This window comes from Camelus ferus, chromosome 2 (assembly GCF_009834535.1).
Source record: "Camelus ferus isolate YT-003-E chromosome 2, BCGSAC_Cfer_1.0, whole genome shotgun sequence".
Classification (NCBI taxonomy): Eukaryota; Metazoa; Chordata; class Mammalia; order Artiodactyla; family Camelidae; genus Camelus; species Camelus ferus.
In genome coordinates this window covers 54,148,527-54,170,940 of record NC_045697.1, presented here as the reverse complement: position 1 = coordinate 54,170,940, position 22,414 = coordinate 54,148,527, and the positions used below count along the sequence as shown (strand labels likewise).

Genomic DNA, 22,414 nt, shown 5'->3' with positions numbered 1-22,414 from the left:
GAAGTACTCATTTGAATACTAGAATTCTGGGAGCTATGAAGACATATGTGACTTCAGTCTTTAAGGAGTGTAACCGAGTAGACAAAACAGAAATACCCATTGCTTTATGTATTTTCAACCAGAAAGGAAGACTCAAGTAATAGGTTTAGTTCAGCATGCTTTGTCGATAAGAACACTGACTCAGAAGTTGAATGGCTTGCGCAGATAAGTGACAGATCCAGCTGGTTAGTGTCAGAGAGATGGCCCTGGTCTCATGATTCCTCACCTCCCCCCACTCACACTTGTTCCATAAAGACTAGAATAACTTTTCATAGACATAAAGGTATAAGATTTGTCTTAAACATGATTTTTTAAAATACACTATTTCTATAGGGGAAAAAACACAAACATTTTAAAACCACTGGATAACTGTAATATTGTTTCAAAGTACCTGTATTTTCCCTTCAGAACAGTACACTGCATTATGCAATTACATGAAATTATATCACCCCCAAAATTGAACCCTTTCTCTCCAGGATTATTACCCTTCCCAACTCTTTTATATTAGTATTACTATTTTTATTGGCATAAAATATGCTATTACATCTCTCAGATTAAAAAAAAAAACTCTTCCTTTGAGTCTACAGCCACCCACAACCGGCAAATTTCTCTCCTTCCATTCATTAAAAAAACTCCTTGAAAGTGGCATTTAAACTCACTGCATCCAGTCCTTCTCCTTTTATCCCTTCAATTCATTCCCATCCCCATCATGTCACAATTTCTTTTATCAAGTTCATAAGTTATCTCTGTTTTATCAGATTTAATGACCAATCCCCATATAGGTCTGCCAGCACACAGAGATTGCACTGGACCTGCCAAAACATGTATCTCAATCATTATAGCTTATCTTCACTAAATATTAATGTGTTGACATTCTAGGCTTACTTATTTTTAATTTATATGAGCTAATATGAGTTATAAACTAAAATAGACGACACTCCTCAAAAAAAGTATGAAGACTGGTGGACTATGAACATGAAAAAAATCAGAAAGTCATGAAAAATTAGTGTGACTCGAGTTCACCTAATGCATGATGCTGGGTATTTGGGAGGGTTGTAAATAGGTATAACTGAGTTCCTTTTCTCTTCTTTGATGAGAGAGTGACAATCACCTTAAATTCATTAGGTCATTCTCATTACACATCTACTCCACAAATACAGGTGTAGGCATATTGGAACCATTTGGGTGTTACCCTTACAAGGATGATCAAGTGCCTCCTAGACTCACCAAGGATAGCTTCCTCTGAAAGGGTTTGTGAGCAGTGCCACTGGCCAGGGCTTTATTCAGAGCTTTTGGTCTTTTTGGATTTAAAAGGAGAAACTTTCTGTATCTTGCTGGTGAAACCTCAAGGAGGAAAGATAGTGTATGCCTGATCTCCTGGGGCAGTAGCACGCTTGTGCATGTCTGTGAATGTGAAGTGATGCAGCTGAGTTTTAAGAGCAGTAACTGTGAAAGCCCAAGCAGAAATCACTTGTTGCATTGTGCGTATGACCAGTTTTCCACTCTGTGAGGGCAGTGAGATAGGCCGGCAGGTCTCTCCCACCATCCACACACCTCTCTGGTCCGTATAAGCCCACCTGGTTCTTGGATAATGCAGTTGGAAGGGAGAGCCTTAAGAGTGATCCTTCTGATTTCTTTTTCTTATTTATAAAGTGATGGTGGATGTTGATAGCTGGAGGATAGAGAGATTAACTTTTTTTAAAAAAATCAGAATGGAAGTGGCTGAATTTTCTCCTTGAATATATGGAGGAGTTTAAACATGTTACATATATAATAGGCAGTCTTTATACTAAAATAATTTATGATATAGTAGGAAAGACCACATTAGTATCACGATGCTACAAGAAAATATATGCTAAGAGGCACAAGATTAATGCAAACCAAACATGATAGATAGTGAGAGAAGGGTGAGGGGATGATGGGGTCATAGAGCAACCACAATGCATTTAGGGGACAGAGTCCATCCATAATGGAGCAGAGGATAAGCTGGTGAGATTGGACTCTTCTCAAGCATTAAATTGATGGTAATACCAGCTGAGAAAAGAAGACACACAACAGCTCTAGTAAACTTACTTGCGGAAGCAGTGAGCTGCTGTGAGCAGCCAAGTGTTACTGATGAGGCTGGCTCCACACTGATGTCCCGCCCCTTTGAGCTGCAGGCTGGCCTGCCATGGCCACTCCCCTTCCATAGCTGTTTCCATTCCTTGGACAATCCTTTCAGTAGAAGAGGATGCTGGTAATGGCATGTATGAAGAGGTCATCCTTATTCCACAGCCTGTCACAGAAATATATGTTAGGTTATTTTCATGAAAAGGAGGAGGGAGAAAAGCACATCCTGTCTTGCACTGGGTACAGATGCTTGGACCATCCATTGCACCTGCTATTCTTTAACCCATTCCAAGCACTCAGTCTCTGGGGTTATGCTGTAGGGGTCCTAATTCTCCTACTGAGATTCAGAAGAAATATTTACTAATATTTCAAGTCATCCAATCCAAGAATTAACTTCTGTCTCTACATAAAGCATATATAGATGAATGAATAGATAGATAATTGATTGAGCATCAAAAATGTATAGATCCTCTGCTAAGAGTTTTAGATACATTTACATCAAAACATTTTTCATATGGGAAAACTCAGCCTTGTAGTGAGAACATAAATTGCTGGAGGCCAGCCAGCTGGTAAGTGAAAGAGTTGAACATAAAATTAGAAGGATCGACGTCAAAGCTTGTATTCTTACTACCGAGAATAAGCCCAGAACTGTATGTAGGTCATGATTCTGCACTGACATGGATCTGTACACTATATTTGAAAAGCTTTGAATTTTAAGTCTTAAACAATAATGACTTTTTTGCCTTTCTAAAATTTTACAGACTACAGTTTTTAAAAAAGTTCTGATTCCCTGATAACAAATCCTCAATTTATTAGACTTCAAATCAAGTCTTAAATAAGACTTGAAAGTATATCAGTACACTTTATTAATATACCTTTTAATTATGTATATTTTTATTAATAATATAAGATTCTTCTAATAAAGGAGTTTTTTCAGAAACAGGTTAAAAAATAATTGCCTGAAACTGTATTTACAAATTAATCATAATTCCCTCAGAGTTAATTTAATAGATTCAGCTTAAAGTGGCCATCAAATTGAACAGAGTTTCTAGGTTAATATGGTGCCATAACAATAATGTGTAATACTTCCTCTCCAAACTTCTCCTTAAGATAAGAATAAAGGTAATAATAATAAAAATAATATCTATTAGTTATGAGCCAGGCTCTGTACAGTGTTACATATATTTTCCCTAATTTTCACAACAATTCTCTATGCTAGGTGTTATTAACTTCATATTGCAGATGAAAAATTTTAGTCTATGATATTGTTCATGTTCCTGAGGAAGGGGAAAAAATAAGAACAGAATCAGTCATCAAATTTACAGTGGAAGAACTTTTTTCCAGAATGAGAAAAAAATAATGTACAGATTGAAAATGCTCACTGTCCCAGCCAAAATTCAGTGGCAAATGCAACCATATCTAGAGCTCTTCACAAAAAAAACAAAAACAAAAAAACTTACAGAATAAAGATTTCCTACCTTTATCCAAGAACCAAAAAGATAACCTACATAAGAAGAAAAGTCACACCAGCCCTAGACTTCTGCTCTATAACAAAAACACTAGAAGAAAGTGGACTAATGTGTTTACAATTATTCAGGAAAGTTTATGGTCCAATAATCCTATAAAACATTGAGATAAAGGAATGGAAAGATTCCTGCAATTTCTCAGAAAATATACCATCTGTATGATTTTCTTGTTCAAAAATAACTTGAAGATAGGTTAACAAGCAAAAAGGTGTCTCTAAATCAAGGCTCAAGAATGAGAAATAGTAAAAGTATAACAGGAGACTTTAGTGGTGGGTAAATAATTATAACTTGGGATAAAATGGAACATGATATTTTGAAAAAGAATATTACTAGAGTAGGTAAAAATCAGTGATAAGTAAAATTGTGAAGTTATTTAATAAAGACTGGAAGATCTAGTGAAGTTGAGAAGAAAAATTTAGAATGTGAATTCTTAATTATGCATAGTTCTTACTTTAACCTTTAGTTTGATAACTAAGAAATAAAAGTTCATTTGTGGATTTAACAAACATAAAGGCAAGCAAGAAGATATAAACAACAAAATGTGTATTACAGAAAAAGACAGGTGCAATGGAAGAAAAATATTTACCAAAAACCAGAAAACAAATGAAAATAACAAATATATGAGCGTTAACTATATTGGGAAATATGTTAAATGCTGCATGTTACATATAGAGAATATTCATTGTTTTCCAGTGTCCTTACATTTTTAATAGACATATATTTGTCCACAAAAGACCATAAATATGTACAAAAGTGGGGTTGGAAAGAGTGCAGAAAATGTACATACCAGACATTTCAACAAAAATACAAGAAAATTGAAAAGTCTAAAAGGAAGAAGTCTAACTGATTAACACCTTAAATACACTCCTGAATTATGAGAGATATGCAAATATAAATATTTGAATAAAATATTAAAATAGAATGTTAAAAACGTGTCATAATATCAAGAATACTATGCAATCATTTTACGACTTACATTCTGTAAGTCACAAAACTAAAAATTGTATTTGATGTAAATTTATAAATTATATGTCTTAAATATTAACAATAATAAAAGAATTAAAAGACTAAGTGGTTTAGAAACAGAATTAAAAGCTTGGTATTACTGTGGTGATTATTTTGCAACATAAACAAATATCAAATCATTATGTTGTACATCTGAAACTTATATAATGTTAAACCCATTATACTTCCTCAAAAAAACTTGGTAAATTCTACTTCTAACTTTCTGTGGCTTTTATTCATTTTCTTGGCTGTGAAATGGTCAGTTAAGTGTGAGCTTTGCGACTTACGGCTGTTGAGAAGATTTTGCATCTTTTTGCTGTCAATAGCTGGAATAAACAAAGCATAAATCAGTTGGTAGAAGAATATGTTCTTATTTTCATGTGATGTTCAAATGGTTACTGTAAGAAATACTTATTATCCATAGCATCCAAATTTCAAGGTATTTTTCATAACCAAGTAACATATAAATATCCCTCTTCTCTGATTTGGTCCAAAATGTATAATTTTACTTTAAAATAAAAAGAGAGCATTTTATTTTCTGATTTTTGCTAAGAAGTCAGAGAAAGAAATTAGGATTAGGAAAGAATGATAAAGATAAATGTCCCTGATTTCATTCTTTGGGAGCTCCAGTATAACTCAAGGAAGCAATCTCCAATTCCCGTCATAATCCGTGTTCACTGTATCAGGTGTACTGGCCTATGTGTGCTAGGCATATGCCTGGCAGCCATTGTTGATAGGGTAACTGTAGGGAGCTAAAGGCATCCCAGACCCCTCCCAGCCCAATTTCCAGGCCCTTGTCTACAAAGGGTGGGAATTCAGTAACTGCAGGTCGATGGCCTTCTCTCATGGAGGACTCTTCCTCATGGTGAATATGAGAAGACTGTAGCTCAGGCAGCAGGCACTGGAGGCTTGAAACTCTCATATACAGCCAAGCCCACAGTCTCTCCCTCCATTTTATGCCTCCCTGTGTGACATCTTTTTCCCTTCAAACATATCTTAGTGTTCGTTTAAGCTCAGTTTCATTGGATGTTGGGTGGTTTGGTGTTTGCTTTGTTTTATTTGTTAGAAAGAAAGTAGAAAAATATATAATGATTTTCTCAAGAATACTGACTTTCCCATGAGAGGGATATGAGCCCCAAATCCTATAAGAAGTTTCCTGGACATTTCACTTCTCTTTATTTAGTAAGAGCTATGTATGAGACAGAAGAAAATATATGCAGTAGAATTTTAGTTATTGGGGAGAGTCAGAAAATACAGGGTTTTTTTGATATTAAAACAACCTTTATAATAAAAAGTCAGTATACATCACTAAAAATGCTGAAAAATTACTTTTAACAATTATAAAATAAGGAACTCTACAATTTTAATGTCTTTTTTATAGTGAATATTTTACTTTAGCTCACATAATCATGCTTATATTTAGCTTATGTAATTGCCTTAGGGGCAATTATATTCTCAGGATCGAGATTTAGTTTGAGATTACCATTTATAGAGTGCTGGAAAATATCACATTTTCCTTTGGAATATAATTGATTAATAATAAAGGTGGATACCATACTCTTCACTATTTCGGATTCCTTCATTGAAGAAGACTATTGTGTGTGGGGATTCTATCTCAAAATGTATTCAAAGGATATTCCTGATTTCTAATGACAGAGAAATTAACTTTAGACAATCTGTTTCTTAAATTCATGGCGGCTGGGAGGGGAAAAGACTCTAGGTCCAAAGGGCAAGCCTCATTTTTTGATGTTAAGTCAGAAGTAACTGCACTTGGAAATACTTAATTGGGAGCAGTGAATAGAGCTGGAACACCTATTGCCTGTGAAACACATGCTAGAGTTTAGGGAGAGGTGTAAGAAAATAAAAAGACACAATCCCTGACCTTGGCACTTGAAGTCTTACTTGAAACACATTATTTTACTTTCTCTAATTGTGTGTTGGCACAGAAAAATAGAAAGGCCTCTCAGTTTGGATTCCAAGTAGCTGTGAGGTAGTTTTAGTTTCATAACCTTTTTAAACTTCATTTTCTTCCACTTTGAGGGGAAAATAAAATGACAACTTTCCTGAGTTTATGTTGTGAGGAATCAATGAGGAGATGGAAAAAAAAAACCTGTTTTAAATTGGAAATAATCTAGAAAACCTCTTTATAGTTCATGTCAGTGGTTCTTCCAACAGGGGTCAACCTTCATAAAGACGTCTGTTTCTTTGATACTATAGAAACTAACCCCCAGAACTGACCTGTAAAGACCCTGAGAGTCAGGGTACCTGTGCTTTAGTTCTGACCCCAGTGCTTGCTAGTCCCTTGTCTGACATCTTCCTTGAGTCTAGCTTCCTTAAAATGGTGAAAACAATACCTACCCTTTCATGCTTTGGAAAGATCCAACATGATAATTAATAGATGGGGGAAATTTTTAAAACCATAGCAATCCTCAAGTCAAATATGAAAAAAAATTATAAAACTAAACTTTGCCTTATGTGAATTTTCAATTTAGTTTTATTCCACACTGGTACATGTACATCAGGGGTGAATTCTTGAAATGAAAGAACACATCGACCTAAATTCTTATGAAAAATAAAGAGGACTGCAAAGGGAGGGAGCCACAAAGATGTAAAAGGACTTACATGTGAGTGTAAATGATGGTTTGTTTATAGTCAAAGGCAACTGTTTTGTCTTCAGACTTTGATATAAAATCCTTTCAATTTTTTTCTTGATTCGCTCAGCACTATCAGTAGATGGGTATCGAAACATGAGCACTATAAGAATATTCACACCATTTTCATCTGGTCTGAAGAGCAAAAAACGCAGATAAATAAAGATAATCACAATAAAGCCAGTTTCCAACCATTAACTACTTTTACATACTAAGATTCACACTAAATTTAAAGAAACATAATGAATGGCATATATATATCAAATTTCTAAATTATCTCTAGAAATATTGGCTAAGATTCACAGCTAGAAAAAATTGTTCTCTCCTCTTACTTAGCTCATAGTCCAGAGGAGGCTGTGGGAGGAGGAGCTGTTCATGAAATCATGCTTTACATGCACTTAAACGATTTGCTTTTTAAGGCATTCTGAGCCAGTGTTGTAACCAAGGTCATTATTCTTCAGTTGTGCTAAGGCTGAGACAAGATTTGTGTTCACCAAACCCGGTTGCCTTTGCCTCCTGAACAACAGCTAGATTTTACTTCCTATCCTCCCATGAGGTTTATTGAAACTCTCTAGTGAATTCTGGACAGCAGAATGTGGGCATAAATGATGTACCCCACTTTCTGGCCTTGCCCCTGAAGACCTTCTGTGCCAAACTCCACACTTGTACTCTTCCTTTATTTGCCAACCGGATGCAGAAGACCTGGTGGGCAGTTCCTTTCCACAACTCCAACCAGCACTCACATCCCCCACTGTCACTTCCAACTCCTTGGACTGTACCACAGAAATAAAGTCGACTTTTATTGTGTCAAGCAATTGGTATTTTGGGGTTTGGTAGTCAGTTAATATGTGTTTGATACATGGATGATTGGAGAAAGCAGTTGTAAAGGGAAATCATTTGATAAGTTCAGATATATAAAGTCACACTGTAATGTGTAGGTCTAGTTGCCTTTTGAGAATGAATTTAATTTGAAATATATAAAGAGAAGGAAGGAAGGAAGGAAAAAAAGAAAGGAGGAAGGAAGAGAGGAAGGGAAGAAGGGTAGGAGGAAGGAAAAGAAGGAAGAAACAAAAGTAGGCAGGAAGAGAGGGAAAGAAGAGGCACGGGCTCCTTAATCATATATCTGTATATATTTACTTTACCATCAAGAAGTAAAGCAGACAAATAAATATTATAGATATATGTATATCTGTATATTGAATGATATCCAAAAAAGTTTTAAAACTTCCATCAAAATAGAAAACAAGATATATTACTCCAATAAATGCCAAGCCTTTTGGACATTCTATAAACAGCATATTCAGGATGAATGCTAGTAATTTATTTTAGTCTCTGACAACAAGTGTATGTTCAATTTATGTATATTGCCCTTTATCAGAGCATAAACACGAGAAGGAATTAGAATTGATAATAAAAATGCAGTAGCATTAAAGGAAAACCTTACTGCAGAAAAAGTCATAGTCTGATTCTCGGGCAGGCTTAACGTGAGGACAATCAAAAATAACTGGCCTAAGTTCTACTTAGCCCCGAGTTTAAGGAGCAGGGTGTGTCAGCAGCACCATCCCTCCTCTTCCTGTATTTTTTTCTCTTGGAGAGTACCCTTTTTAAAAATCTAATAACTGACATTGTCTCTTGTCATAGAGCACTTCTGTCGTGAGTGGGAAGTGGCTAGGCAGCATAAGCTGGGCTGCTGAGGATTTATGAAACCTTTGTGTTCTTGCAGAGATTTGCTCAGGGATGCAGAGCAATCGTGATGATCAAATGCCTCTTTGCTGTACTGACTTGAAGTTGCAAACCAAATTTACATACCGTAATTTGATAACATGAGACTTGATAAACCGACCGTCTCCAGAACGTCGAAATATCCTAGACATCTGGATAGAAAACATTTTAAAAGTAAATATTAGTCTTAAGAAAAGTGTTTCTTCTCATCTTAGCTAGAGTCTTGAGGCAAAGACAAGGATTTCGGTTTATTCACAGGCTTGTGAAATGGTGATTTGCATTGGTAAGACTAAACTGGGTTCTAATCCTTATAAAATGAACAACCTTACCAAAATTGTTTGATTCTCCTAAACCTCTGTAAAATGGGATAGTGGCATTAACTGCTTCAGAGTTGTTTTAAAGAATAAGTGAAATAATGGATGTCATACATTTCACACCCTGCCTGGCATGTTAAAAACTATTGATAATGTTCCTTTCGGTTTATCTGTGCTGTTTTTTAAGGCAGCATTCCTCACTTTTCAGAAAACCCATCCTACATTTGCCTTATTCTTGAATATGGCATCTAGTCCACTATTGCTATCAACTTGTTGACGTCTTAAGTGATTATTCCATTGGGAGAGCACTTGACACACTGTGTAAACATCTGTGACTCTGACACCCTCACTTGGTAGTCATCTCTCTGGCAGGCAGAATGTTTCACCACACTCCATACTGTCATCATTCTATTACTCAGCTTTTCCAGTCTGAATCACTGAAGGATTTTGAATGTCCAGAGAACTGATTTCCTAAAGGGACCTGATTCCAAGAAGACTGCTGAGGCACAGTCTTAAGAGACAAAAGAAAAAAAAAAAGAAAAGAAAAGAAAAGAGAAAGCACTGGACTGAGAGTCAGAAGTCAGAAACTGCAGGTCCATACAGGTTTACTTCCATAGTATATCTTGCCCCCAAATTACTACATCCTCTGGGAAGACGGAATATTGCCTCCCTCTCCCTGACCCCTCTAGTGACAATGCTCAGTAGATTTTAGCTCCTAAATACTGAATCTACCTCCCATCCTTCAGTCCCACTGCTATGGTTGAAAATCGGCTCCTTCAAAACTTGTGCCTGGGCCTTTGCAGTGGTCCCCTCCCTGGCACGTGTATGTGGTTCTACTCTATCTTTCCTCCCCTTACGTGCTTCCCCACAACACAAGCAGTCAGGATGGTAGCTCTAAAGTACAAATCTGAGTATATTACACTCCTGCTTCAAACCCAATGTCTCTCTCTGTGTGAATTCCACAATTTTATCCCTTCATTGGCCTCACCTCACCCCTACCTTCAAGGCTAATTATCTTATCTTCTAAATTATCTACTCTTTCCTAACCCTGCTGGATTGGTTGACACCTCTACAACTTTGTACATTCATTTCCCTCTTCCTACAGTACACTTTTTTCTTGGGCAAATTTCTTCAATGACAATTCTCTTATTCTCCAATGACAGCTAAAGTTATCTTTGACTTGCCTTCCTCAGAGTTGAACACTTCTTTATTTGGGCCACCCCTGCATCTTGCACATGATTCTGTTGTAGCGATTATCACACTGGTGTACAGTTGTCGTTCCCACTCTGGACTGTGAGCTGTGTGACAGCAGGGAGTGTGTCTGATTCATCTTTGTATCCTCAGTGTTTAGCATATTGCCTTCCATAGGCAACACTCAGTGCATGTTTGACAGATAAATACATGAATGAATTAATGAGTAATTAAGAATCAACAATACGGTAAAGGGAAGAAGATAATGACGCATTGTTTTTGTTTTGTCTGTAAATCATGTTGTCAAGGGTAACTAGAAATCCATGGGAATCTAAAGCAAGATGGAAGCCTGGAGGTGACCTCAGTGGTGACCCCCCCACCATGGATGGTCATTCCAGGGGTTTGGATCAGTTCTGAGTTAAGTCACTTATGATTTCACTAAGCTTTTCTGAGTTCATTTTATTTCCATTTCTCAAGGAACAAGGAGAAAATCTGTTTTTAAGATCTCCAGCACTTAATATAAATGTCCCCTGAAATTCTGTGTACATAATAGCACTTTGGGAAAGGATCAGGATTCTGTCATATCAGAGTATAAAAAAAATCAAGAGTCTATTCAAACCAAAATATGATATTAATAAGACCATGCTTCCCTGAGGAGTCAACCTCTATTTAAAAAATGGGTAGATTCTGATACAGTACAGTATTGGTGTAACCACTAATAACAGCTTACACGTGTTAAGCCCATACTACATGGTAAGCATTGGACCAATTCCTTTGTCAACTTCATACCATCTCATGAAGAGAGTATTTTCTTTATTATCATCAGTTCCATTTTATAGATGAAGAAACTGAGGCTCAGAAACTTAACTCGTCTAAGGTGGCATAGGAAGTGGTGGATACTTGGCTCTAGAGCTTGTGTTCCTAAGTACATTAAGTGACACTGACAGCCCTGAGTTACTTACATGCCTGATGACAGATGTTTAGATTGTTGAGGGTAGACAGGTCTTGGGGCAGGAAACTCTTAAAGAAGGCCTCCAAATACCTTTTATTTCCTGAATCTAAACCTCATAAAAGATAACCACTTGGGAGGTTGCTTCCTTTTTGCTTCTAGCTAAATAGGGCTGAGGGGACTACTTCTCTTCAGACACATAATCCTTGTTGTAACCAGTTTCTGGAGAAGTTTAATTCGTGTTTATATTTTTCTACTGGGATCTCAGTAATGTTATAGTTCATCCAGATTACAAAAATTAATTGTACCCTTCCCATTTTATAGCCCAAATCTAAGAATAGATTATTTTACTAGAGATTATTCCATTTAAAACAAGATTGCGACTAAGCCCATGGTAAAATGAAAAATTAAAGGTTCACTTTAAAATCAGATACCAGTTGCAGTCCTTGGCTTGAACTCCAGCATCAAAAAACAAAATAACACATTTGAAACAATATGTATGGCTCTGACTAATAGTACACCCAGTTACTGTCTTTGGCAAATTTGAGCTTGTATGTTCCCTCTGGCTGGGAACTGCATGCAAATTAAGCCCTCATGGAGGATCAGTAGTTACTGGATGACAGCTAAGAAATCCCTTCTGGGTCCACCCAAGAAAGTAAGCCAGACAAGTTCTGCAGATTTCCTGCTCCTGTCGGGAATATGTACCAGCAGCGGGCAAATATACCTGAAAAAACCAGATTGCTTTTCTCTTTTCTCTCCAAGAAGGCTTCCTGCTAGCTCAAAGGGATTTTTACTTCCTCAAACCCCCTAAAATACTTATTGTTTGAGTCATATATTTGACAATTATATTCTGCAATGTGGCAACACTTATATTTATAAAATCTCATATGTCATGTCATCTTGTTATCTCAAGTTTCTTTTTGTATTATTTTACATGCATAAATTTCCATGTGTAAATCATATTATAGACTCCAGATAGGGAAAGGACTGTATTATGTAGACCTTGGCATTTTTCACAGTTTTGCACAAAGGAGGTGCACAACAATATTTTGATAAACTGATTAACTCTCCAGCTATGGTTAATCTTAAACAATGGTGTGAAGAAAAAAATGCTGGCTTTTGCATTGCTTCAAGACTTTTTGACTGTATCCTGTCACGTCCCCTTTTTCTCATGTATTTATTCATTCAACACAATTGATTAGGAATGTCCTATGTTTCAGGCACTGTGACAATACCTGATAAAGAGTATGAACAAAAAGTTGTGGTCCTTGGGCTCATAGAATAGAGAGACAGATGGTGATGAATAAAAAGAATTAAATACAAAATGCAACTAGTATGGGAAGGTATTATAGGATAATGGCCAGGGGTCTATAATTACTTCCAGGGGGGTAACATGACATCTGAAGGATCATAAGAAGTAAGCAACAAAAAGTAGGATCATGAGGAAATTCCAGGCAGAAGGAAGAGAATTTGTAGATAATCCCAAAGAGGACTGTTGTGGGCAGAGGACAGTAAGCAAGGAGGGGAGTATAGAAGTTGGAGAAATAGTCAGAGCCTCTAGATACTAGATGCCATAGCACTCCTCCTCTCAGTGTGACAACCAAAAAGTGTCCCCAGGAATTGCCAAATATCTTTTGGGAAACAAGATTGCCCTCAATTGAGAACCACTGGGCCAGATTATGGATCAAGAGAACTCAGCCAGAAGGGGAGTCCATCTGCTCTAAAAAAACTCCAGGAGAGACTCAGCACTTGGAAACATTAAATACAAAAAAGAAGAAGGGGTGAAAAGAGAAATTACAAAAGCTAGTCACATTTCTATACACTAGTAAAAACCAGTTAAAAAAGTGTACTTTGAAAAGATATCAGTTAACAATGACTGAGTACATACACACACGAACACCAAAAAAAACCAAATAACGACAACAATAAATCTAAAGAAAGGTTAACTGGACCTTTTAGAAAAACACTGTGGTATTATTGAAATACAGTAAATAAGTATAAGTAAGTGATGTCAATTATTTAGTTAAGTCAAAATCTCAATATGAAGTGTGTGTGTGTGCGTGTGTGTGTGTGTTACTTGGTATGGAAAAGAAAAAGAACAAGAATAATCACTATATTCCTGAAGAAGATGATGATAAATCCAGGTGTATGGGTTGAATGGTGGCCCCCAAAGATATGTCTAACTCTGGAAATACGTAAATGTGTCCTTACTTGACAGAGGGTCTTTGCAGATGTAGTTAAGATGAAAACATTGTGGAGAAATCATCCAGAAACACCCTGAATCCAATTATAAGTGCCCTCCTCAGAGCAGAGAAGCACAAAAACACAGAGGAGGAGGCCAGATGAAGATGGAGACAGAGATTAGATTTATGTAGTCACTGTCATGAAATGCCTGAAGCTACTGGAAGCTGGAAGAGGCAAAGAGGGGTTCTTCCCTAGAGCCTCCCAAGGCTGCTAACATCTTGATTTCAGATTTCTGGTCTCCATAACTGTGAGGAAATAAATTTCTGTTGTTTTAGCTTGCTAATTTTTGGTAATTTGCTACAGAAGCACTAGGAAACTAATACAACATGTATCAACACATTTCAAACTGTAGAGGTTGAAGACTTGTGATATCAACACAGTGAAAAGCAAGCTGAGCAATGGAACAGATTAGAGAGCCCAGTAACATCCCACGTTGTACATGGAAATTGGAATTTGGGCGGTGATGGCATGGCAGATTAGCCAGGAAAGGACTGACTGTTCAATCAGTGGCGCTCAAAGAAATGCTTATTTGCATAGGGGAAAAAATGAAATTAAATGCCTAACTCAAAAACACTATCACGACTGGTGGTCATGCAGATGTCTACAAACCCCTTGGAAAACCACTGATCATAATCTAAAGTTGAGTCTGAGTATAGCCTGTGACCCAGGAAACTCTGTGCTTGGTTTATGATCTAGAGAGGCTCTAGCACATGGAATAGGAGGCATGTAAGGATATGCATTACCTGCATTGTTCATAAGTATAAGAAGTAAAAACATTCCAAATGTTTGCAATCATAAAATGAATTAAGTGGTATATTCTTTCTAGGGCATTCTACACAGAAGTGAAAATAAATGAGCCTAGAGCTGCATGCAACAAAATGAAAAATTCGTGAAAAACACAATGTTGAGTGAAAGAATAAATTCATAGAAGGATATAATATATTTCCATTTACATAAAGAGAGTCAAATTGCACAATATACTATTTTCTGTACAATTAGTCAAACTGAAGTTTTCACTGTGTTTGGCAAAACAAATTAAACAGAAAGTAAGGATTTAAAAAATGAACGAAAGGAAAAAATACAAAATACCAAGACACATCATTACAAAATTTTAGAAGACTAAAAAGTAGAGTATAAAGTGTCTAGAGAAAGAACAGATCACCTAAAAACATACTTTCTCCTCAGCCACATGTAACAGAGTAATAAAAATGAAGCAAGGCCTTGGATGGTCTGATGAGAAATTATTTTTAATTTGAAGTTTTACATTCAAACTATCAGCTGAATGGAATACAGAATAAAGGATTCTCTTGGCATAAGTAAGTCAGAAATATTACTTCTCATGCTCTTTTTCTTACGGAAGGTACTTGAGTACATAACCCACCAACAACATCAAGGAAAACATGGGATGCAAGAAGTACTGGGTCTCACACACCAGAGCAGTCCTGTTATGACCCACATTTATCTCTGTGAAGGGGTAGAAAGCAACCAATTCAAACTAAAGCAGGGAGCACAAAGTTTTAAGAAAGAAGAATTAAAAAAATAAAGAAATATTGAGACCTTGGAAATATCTGAAGATACTATAAAATGGCTTAAAAAAAGAGTGAGTCTATCTATTCAAACTTGTTTCTTGGCGCATTATTCCTTGAATGGCCCAAGAAGTGCAGTAACAAATAAAAAGTGTTGGTGAAGATGTGGAGAAAAGGGAACTTTCATACATTGTTGGTGGGAATGTGAATTGATCCTCTACACTCTAGAAAATAGTACAGAGGTTCCTCAAAAAATTAAAACTAGAGCTACCATATGATCTAGCAATTCCACTTCTGGTATTTATTTGAAAAAAATGAAAACATTAACTCAAAAAGATATCTTTACCCCCATGCTCACTGCTGCAGTATTTACAACAGCCATGACATGCAAGCAAACCTAAGTGTTCACTGATGAATGAATGGGTAAAGAAAGTGTGACATATACATACAGTGGAATATTATTCAGCCATAAAAAGAATGAAATCTTGTCATTTGTGACAACATTGATGGACCATGAGGGCATTATGCTAAGTGAAGTAAGTCAGACAGAGAAAGATAAATACCATTTAATCTCACTTGTTTGGAACCTTAATGAGCAAACAAACAAAGGAAAAAACCCAAACTCACAGATAGAGAACAGATTGGTTGGTGGTTGCCAGAGATGAGGGGTGGGAGATAGGCAAAAAGGTGAAGGTGGTCAAAAGGTACTAACTTCCAATTATGGAGTAAATGAGACCTGGGATGTAATGTATAACATAATGACTATAGTTAATAATACTCTATTGTACATTTGAAAGTTGTCAAGGGAGTAATCTTAAAAGTTTTCACTATACAAAAAATTATATAAAACTATGTGTTGTTGCATATTAACTAGACTTATGGTGGTGATCATTTTTCAGTACATAAAAATATTGAACATTATGTTGTAAAACTGAAACTAATATAATGTTATCTATCAATTATATTTCAATTTAAAAATAAAATAATCTAAACATAATTCTGAATAAAGCTACCTCCCAATAAAAAGAAAAAAAGGAAAGAACTATGGCAACAGACTTGTAAAAAATACTATTCTGTTAAATGACAAACACCATTTAAATAGCTAAGGAAATGAAAATACTCTGCTGGTTTTCAACATTTAGAATCAACTTGTATAGTGATAAATAGCCAAATAAAATGCATATGCCCTTCTACGTTGTTAATAATTCAGAGAAAGGAGAGTGCAGTGAGTAAAGAGTGGGAGTGCTTAGCTCCTCATCCTTTAATTGAGGTAGTGTCAGTAGCTAATCATAAAGAATCACACTAATTCACTCCCTTTTCTATAGACCCATTTCTTCTTTGTTCCAGAATAACTCCTAAGCTTAAAAAAGTACACTCTAGGCTAACACCCTGGGTTCTGCTAAAGAAATCTGTGGTCTCCATAGACATGATTTTCATTGAACAGAAAATGAAAGACTGTTCTAGTTGAGTTTCTGCTATGATACGTAAGGATTTAACTTGCCTAATATACTTTTAAAAATTAGAAATGCCTTGATAAGTGCCTCAGTTTTCAAGGAAAACCAAAATATTTGAGGGGCATGACTAAGTTTGAGATTGATAAGAATCAGAGCACACATCCTTGTATGTGACCCTTTATGTGCTTTTAAAAGTAAAATAAACAAAATGATAAGGCAAAGATAGCAATCATATATTCTTATGTTAAAATGTTTCAGGAAAATGAACCAAGAAAGAAAATCAAGAGTTTAAAAATAGAAAGAATATCTGTTTCAGCCAGTAATTTCCTCCGGTACTAATTAGTTGCCTACTCTAATCTACATACATTAAATGTACATGACATTATCCTAAATATTTTACATACATTAAGTTATTTCATCCTCACAGCCATATGACCTACATACTATATTATTATCCTCATTTTACAGAAGAAGAAATCGAGCTTGGAGCAGCTAAGTTCCTACAACAACCACAAAGTAAGGCAGAAAAATAACATTCATAAACTTTCAAAGTTTCTATTGGACTTACCATTCTCTCAATCTGATGACTTCTTTCCATAAACTCTCTTGAGGTTCTCATTCCATAATTTTCTTTGTATTTTATATTTGTAACTTTAAAAGAGGCAAGATAATAGAATGACTTATCATCTGAAAGGTAAAAATAAAATATCTATGCTTAGATATTATCAGTACTTGTCCCCCATCTCCAGGAAATAGGTTTACTATAATGCAGCTTATTTCTTCTTAGTACAAAATACATTATAGTCAGTTTTCAAATATTTTATGATTTCATTATTGCACCCAGCTAAAGTAGAAAATTCAGATCTCAAAGTATACTTTCAGAACACTCATTTATAGTGCTTACCCACATAGAAATTTTTATAGAATTAGATAAACAACATACAATGAAAAGTCACATATTGAAGGCAATTGCTTACAGTCATGTAAAAATGATCAATTTCCTTAAAGAATTATAATATAGATATATCATAGTTAAACTGTATTATGAAGGTACATTGAACAAGGTATCACTTTTTTCTATGCTACTGATAAGCTTAGTTAGATAGAAACCTGTATTTATTGTTTTCACTTTCTTTTTGCCCATTCAGTTCTCAAGTCTCTGTAATTTACTCCTAACACACTACTGAAGCTGCCATTGTCAACAACAACGGTTGTCATAACTAATAGCCACCTTTGCTTTGCTTTTTTTTTTTTTTAAATCATCTTGATTTCTTTGTGGTCTTAATCATGTTCCTTGAAATCTAGTCTTTAGTTTTATGAAGCCATTTTATAATTTTCTTCCTTCCTCCTGGTCACTCCTCAGTTACTTTGGAGGACTCTTTATTTCTACATCTATCCTTAGCCATTCAATGACCTAAAGTTGGCCTGGTCATGTTAAATAATTTCTTAGGTTTATCCTAACTATAATGCCCTCAACCACAAACGATTTGTTGATGTTAAAAGGTAAACTGAGGCATGTTTGGATTTTCAAGACTTTATTTGAGCATACATAGATTCAGATCTGGCAGCACCAAACCAAAAGTGGGTTAGGAGCACTTCACCAACAGGAGCTAGGGGAGATAACTAGTCAGGTTTATAATAAAGTAAAAACTGGTCACTTATAATTATTGAAATCCTTAGGATAAAAATAACTTCATCAAACACACTTCAATCCTGGAGATGTAAATTTTACCCTTAAGTTTGCTAAAATCCTTACTTCTGTTTTGGTTATTTCACATATTTCATTCTTTTTAACTTCCTCCTTTTCAGATCCATTTATTTCTGTTCTTTAATATTAGTATTTTAAAAATAAATTTTCTTCTTCTTGGTGTTATTCTAGTTACTACCATGTGTGTTTTTTTGTTCTGTTTTGTTTGCTGACTTTATTTCTTTATGCTATAAAAAAAGTACATTACTTTTCTGAAATGTGTGTCATCTTAGTTGCTTCTGTCTTACCTCTTCTACTTGTTTATCATCTGAGAGAGACTATCTTCTCTTTTGTTTTACTAAATTGCCATCCTTTTCAGGCTAATCTCAATGAGCTTCATGAAAAGTCCATGTGATCAATTTATTAAGTTCTTGATTGTTAACCTCTGTATTAGTTTCCTTTTGTTGCTATAACCAATCACCACCAATTCAGTGCATTAAAACAACACAAATTTATTCTCTCACAGTTCTGAAGGTTAAAAGTCTGAAATGAGTTTTATAGGGCTAAAATCAAGACCTGTTTTTTCTGAAGGATCTAAGGGGAGAATATTTTTCCTGGCCTTTTTTGGCTTCTAGAGGCTGTCCTCATCCTTAGCCTATGCTGAGGCATCACATTGTTTGCTTGCTTCTTGTCACTATGTAGTCTTCTTCCTTTGACCTTTTTGCCTCTCTTTTATAGACACTGGGATTACATTTAGGGCCTACCTGGAAAATCCAGAAAGATCTCTCTTCGAAATCTTTAATGTAATCACGCCTGGAAAGTCCCTTTTGACATATAAGGGAAAACTCATAGGTTACAAAGATGCAGGCACATGTCTTGGGAGTGTGGGAACGTTATTCAGCCTAACACAACCTCTATGATATTTTAAAAATATTTTTAAACCATTATTTTTAATATCAGTTTACTTTTTTCTTTTTTGAACACACGCAGTATTGAAGATAAAGGGATTTTAAACACAAAACTACTTCACTACCTTTTAACCCAAAGAAAATATTAACAAGAAAGATACACCTGCAGGGGTTAATGTGGTTTATCCTTTTATTTCACGAGAGTCTAAGAAATAGGTATCATCAATCCCCCGGTAAAGTGGATAGCAAGGTAAACTGAGCATGTTGGACAATATTTCATTTTTTCCTGGGAAGTCTTTCAAGTATGGTTTTACTGTTGAGTCATGGGATTCTATAAAATTCTAAGAAAAGTCTCAGTCACATGTGATTATAAATACACATACCAATGACAAAGGTAACTGACCTTGGTTGGTTGTCATTTGGTTGAACTGTGGTCCTGACTATCCATTTTTGCACATAATGCTGAATTAATTCTGAGTTTTCTCTTCTCCCCCCAGTCATGAAACAATCTCTTTTTCCTTCAAAAATAATGTTTAATCTTTAGCCCTTTAAAGATTTCTTTTAAGATAACTTTTCTCATATCAGCTTTTCTTGGGGAAATTTATTAATATATTGATTTTTAAAAAAGTATATTAAACTCAACAATGACATCTTTATTCTAAAGATAATCTTTTCATTCTTTCTCTTTTTAAATATACATCTCTTTTACATGTGTCTATCTATATAATAGTGCATATTGCAAGATTCAGTGGCTGGAAATAAGCACCACAGGGCTCAATATATGAGCAAACTAAAATTTAACATCAATAAAGAGTTAGTCATTAGAATGCTAATAGCATGCAAATAACATTTTTTATACAACAGAGATTTTTACGATGTTAAGTCATGGAGCACTCAGGCAATAGAAATGTGACCTGGATACTTACCCTCAACAACAAAATGAGTAACAATGCCAGTTGCGATTCCTATGATTGCTACAATTGCCACAGTGTAAAGAGCTAGCCTTATTGGGTCCCAAAATTGTTGTTTTCTTTGATATTCAACTTGTGGGTAATCAGCTTCTGAAAATTCAACTGGTCTGTGATAATGGAAAGAAAAACATTAAGACAAATTTCAGTATGGTTCTACTCTGTGTTCACTTGCTCTTTTCCTCTATGAGAATAGTTTTTACTGTTAATTAATAATAAGATACTTAGATTTTTAAAGAACACAAGGTTTTAATGTGTATACCTTCCCCCAACACCTTAATCACAGTGTAAGTTTTAGTTAAAACTCTCCTGATGTTGACATTCAAGTGAGGATATCTTCCTGCTACATTTTGTCTGACATATAGGCAATGTGAATTTTGAGTGGTGAGGTATAAAGACTCACTTAATAAAAAGGTAATTTATAAATAACATTTTCGTATTTTAATAAGGGACTTTTTAGCAATAAAGTTATATAATTCATCAGTTTTACTTGATTAAATGTAGAAGATTTTAATATGTATAATTTTTTAAAGACCTTAAAAATTTCTTAATGGCTTGTTCTTAAAGTAGCAACATTAATCTTAAAGTCCTGAACTGATTCCTCACATTTTTATTAGCACCTCCCAGTGAAACCACAAATTGTGAATTGTACTTGATAAGACTCCAGTCCCCATGACTGGATGCTTTTCCATGTGACACTTACCTGTCCCAACTCATGTACTACCTCCCCACGTAAAATATCTTAAACCATTTAAATTATCTTCCTCCAATCTGAGAGCTGGTATTTATTTACTTCGTTTTCTGAATCCCCAAATAGGATTCAATATTTAATATTTGCAAATGAGATATTTTTGTAAAAGTTTTTACGTTTTAATTTTATCTAGCAAATATTTATTTAAATTTTACTCATTAAATGAGATAATCTTGAGCATAGTATCTACCATATTATGATAATGCTTCAGAAACTATCCTAGAGCCAAAGAGGTATAAAGATTCTAAAATACACTCTTTGCCTCCAGGACACTCACACTTTAAAAGGGGATACAGACACAGAAACAAGTAATTAATATAGTGTGAAATGTGCCAAAATAGAACTTTGTACAAGAAGAGAAAACAATTAACCTCTTGGAAGGCTGTGTCAGGAATTTTATCAAGAAAACAACACAATTAAAACTTTGAGTGAGAGAAGTTCTCCAGGTATAAAAAAGGAGAAAAGAACAGAAAAATAGCATGTGCAAACAAACAAACAAAAAACCTCAAAAAATCTAAAAGTGTGAAACAGCATTTATCCCTAATAATTAATACTGGGGAAAATATACACGTAAAATGCGGCTTTTGCCCTCAAAGAATTTATGGTCTCCCAAAGTATATCCATGATTGCAAGTCTTTCACAGTATTGCTATGCTAGAAAGAGGATATGGTAAGGCTGGTGGGCTGGACAAGCTTATGAGGAGTCTTATAACTCAAAGGAAAGAGCTTGAAATTGACTCTGCAGGGGGTGGGCAACCAATGAAAGTTTTAATTAGGCTAGAATTTAGAACAATCACAGAGGTGTGAATGAGAATTAGAGCAAGAGTGCAGCTAGGAAGACCAGTTTAGAAGTAATTTTGAAGGTCCAGGAGAGACAGGGTGAGGGCCTGAACTAAGGCTGAGGCAGTGGGGTGGAGAGGAGGAGATGATTTAGCTCTAGTCCTGGAGCTTTGTTCCCGGCTTAGCTGTGAGACAAGGAAAAGATTAATGGCTCCTTTGTTTCCATGTTCATGTAATGTGTCTCCAGTTAAGATGCTGAAAATTAAATGAAGAGAAAATGTTTCCAACATAGACGTCAAAGTTGTTAATAATGAGCAGTGTGCTGTCTTCACACTTGGTCTGAGCCAAGTGGAAAGTATCCATTTTTTATATCTTCCCGTTGACTCATTTTATTTTAATTGTGTCACTAACACCTGTTTGCATGACTCTAATAAAAGTAGCTATTCAAGTTGGTACCACACAACCCAGAAAAAAACAAAAAAAAGTTACTTATATTCCCATGTACAATGCCCTCCTCCTAATTCACAACTGAAGTCTCCATTTCCAAAATCCAGGCATTAAGTAGTCTTGATTATTTAGTGTATGGATATT

General features: G+C 35.3%; 1 protein-coding gene across 6 annotated transcripts in view; it reads right to left on the bottom strand.

The window, feature by feature from the left end:
- Positions 1-22,414, bottom strand: part of LOC102509889 (transmembrane protease serine 11F) — a 66,603-nt gene that overhangs the window by 10,494 nt on the left and 33,695 nt on the right. For 4 of the 6 annotated variants that reach the window (XM_032459070.1, XM_006194029.3, XM_032459049.1 and 1 more), the window contains 6 exons: positions 20,252-20,403; positions 17,299-17,417; positions 9,140-9,204; positions 7,302-7,465; positions 4,967-5,005; positions 2,113-2,314 (listed from right to left, as the gene is read on the bottom strand). In XM_032459070.1, coding sequence (XP_032314961.1) covers positions 2,113-2,314; positions 4,967-5,005; positions 7,302-7,465; positions 9,140-9,204; positions 17,299-17,349 — 521 coding nt within the window. In that variant the 5' untranslated portion in view covers positions 17,350-17,417; positions 20,252-20,403. The remainder of the gene's footprint in view (positions 1-2,112; positions 2,315-4,966; positions 5,006-7,301; positions 7,466-9,139; positions 9,205-17,298; positions 17,418-20,251; positions 20,404-22,414) is intronic. The other 2 variants (XM_032459059.1, XM_032459065.1) reach the window with 2 other exon arrangements.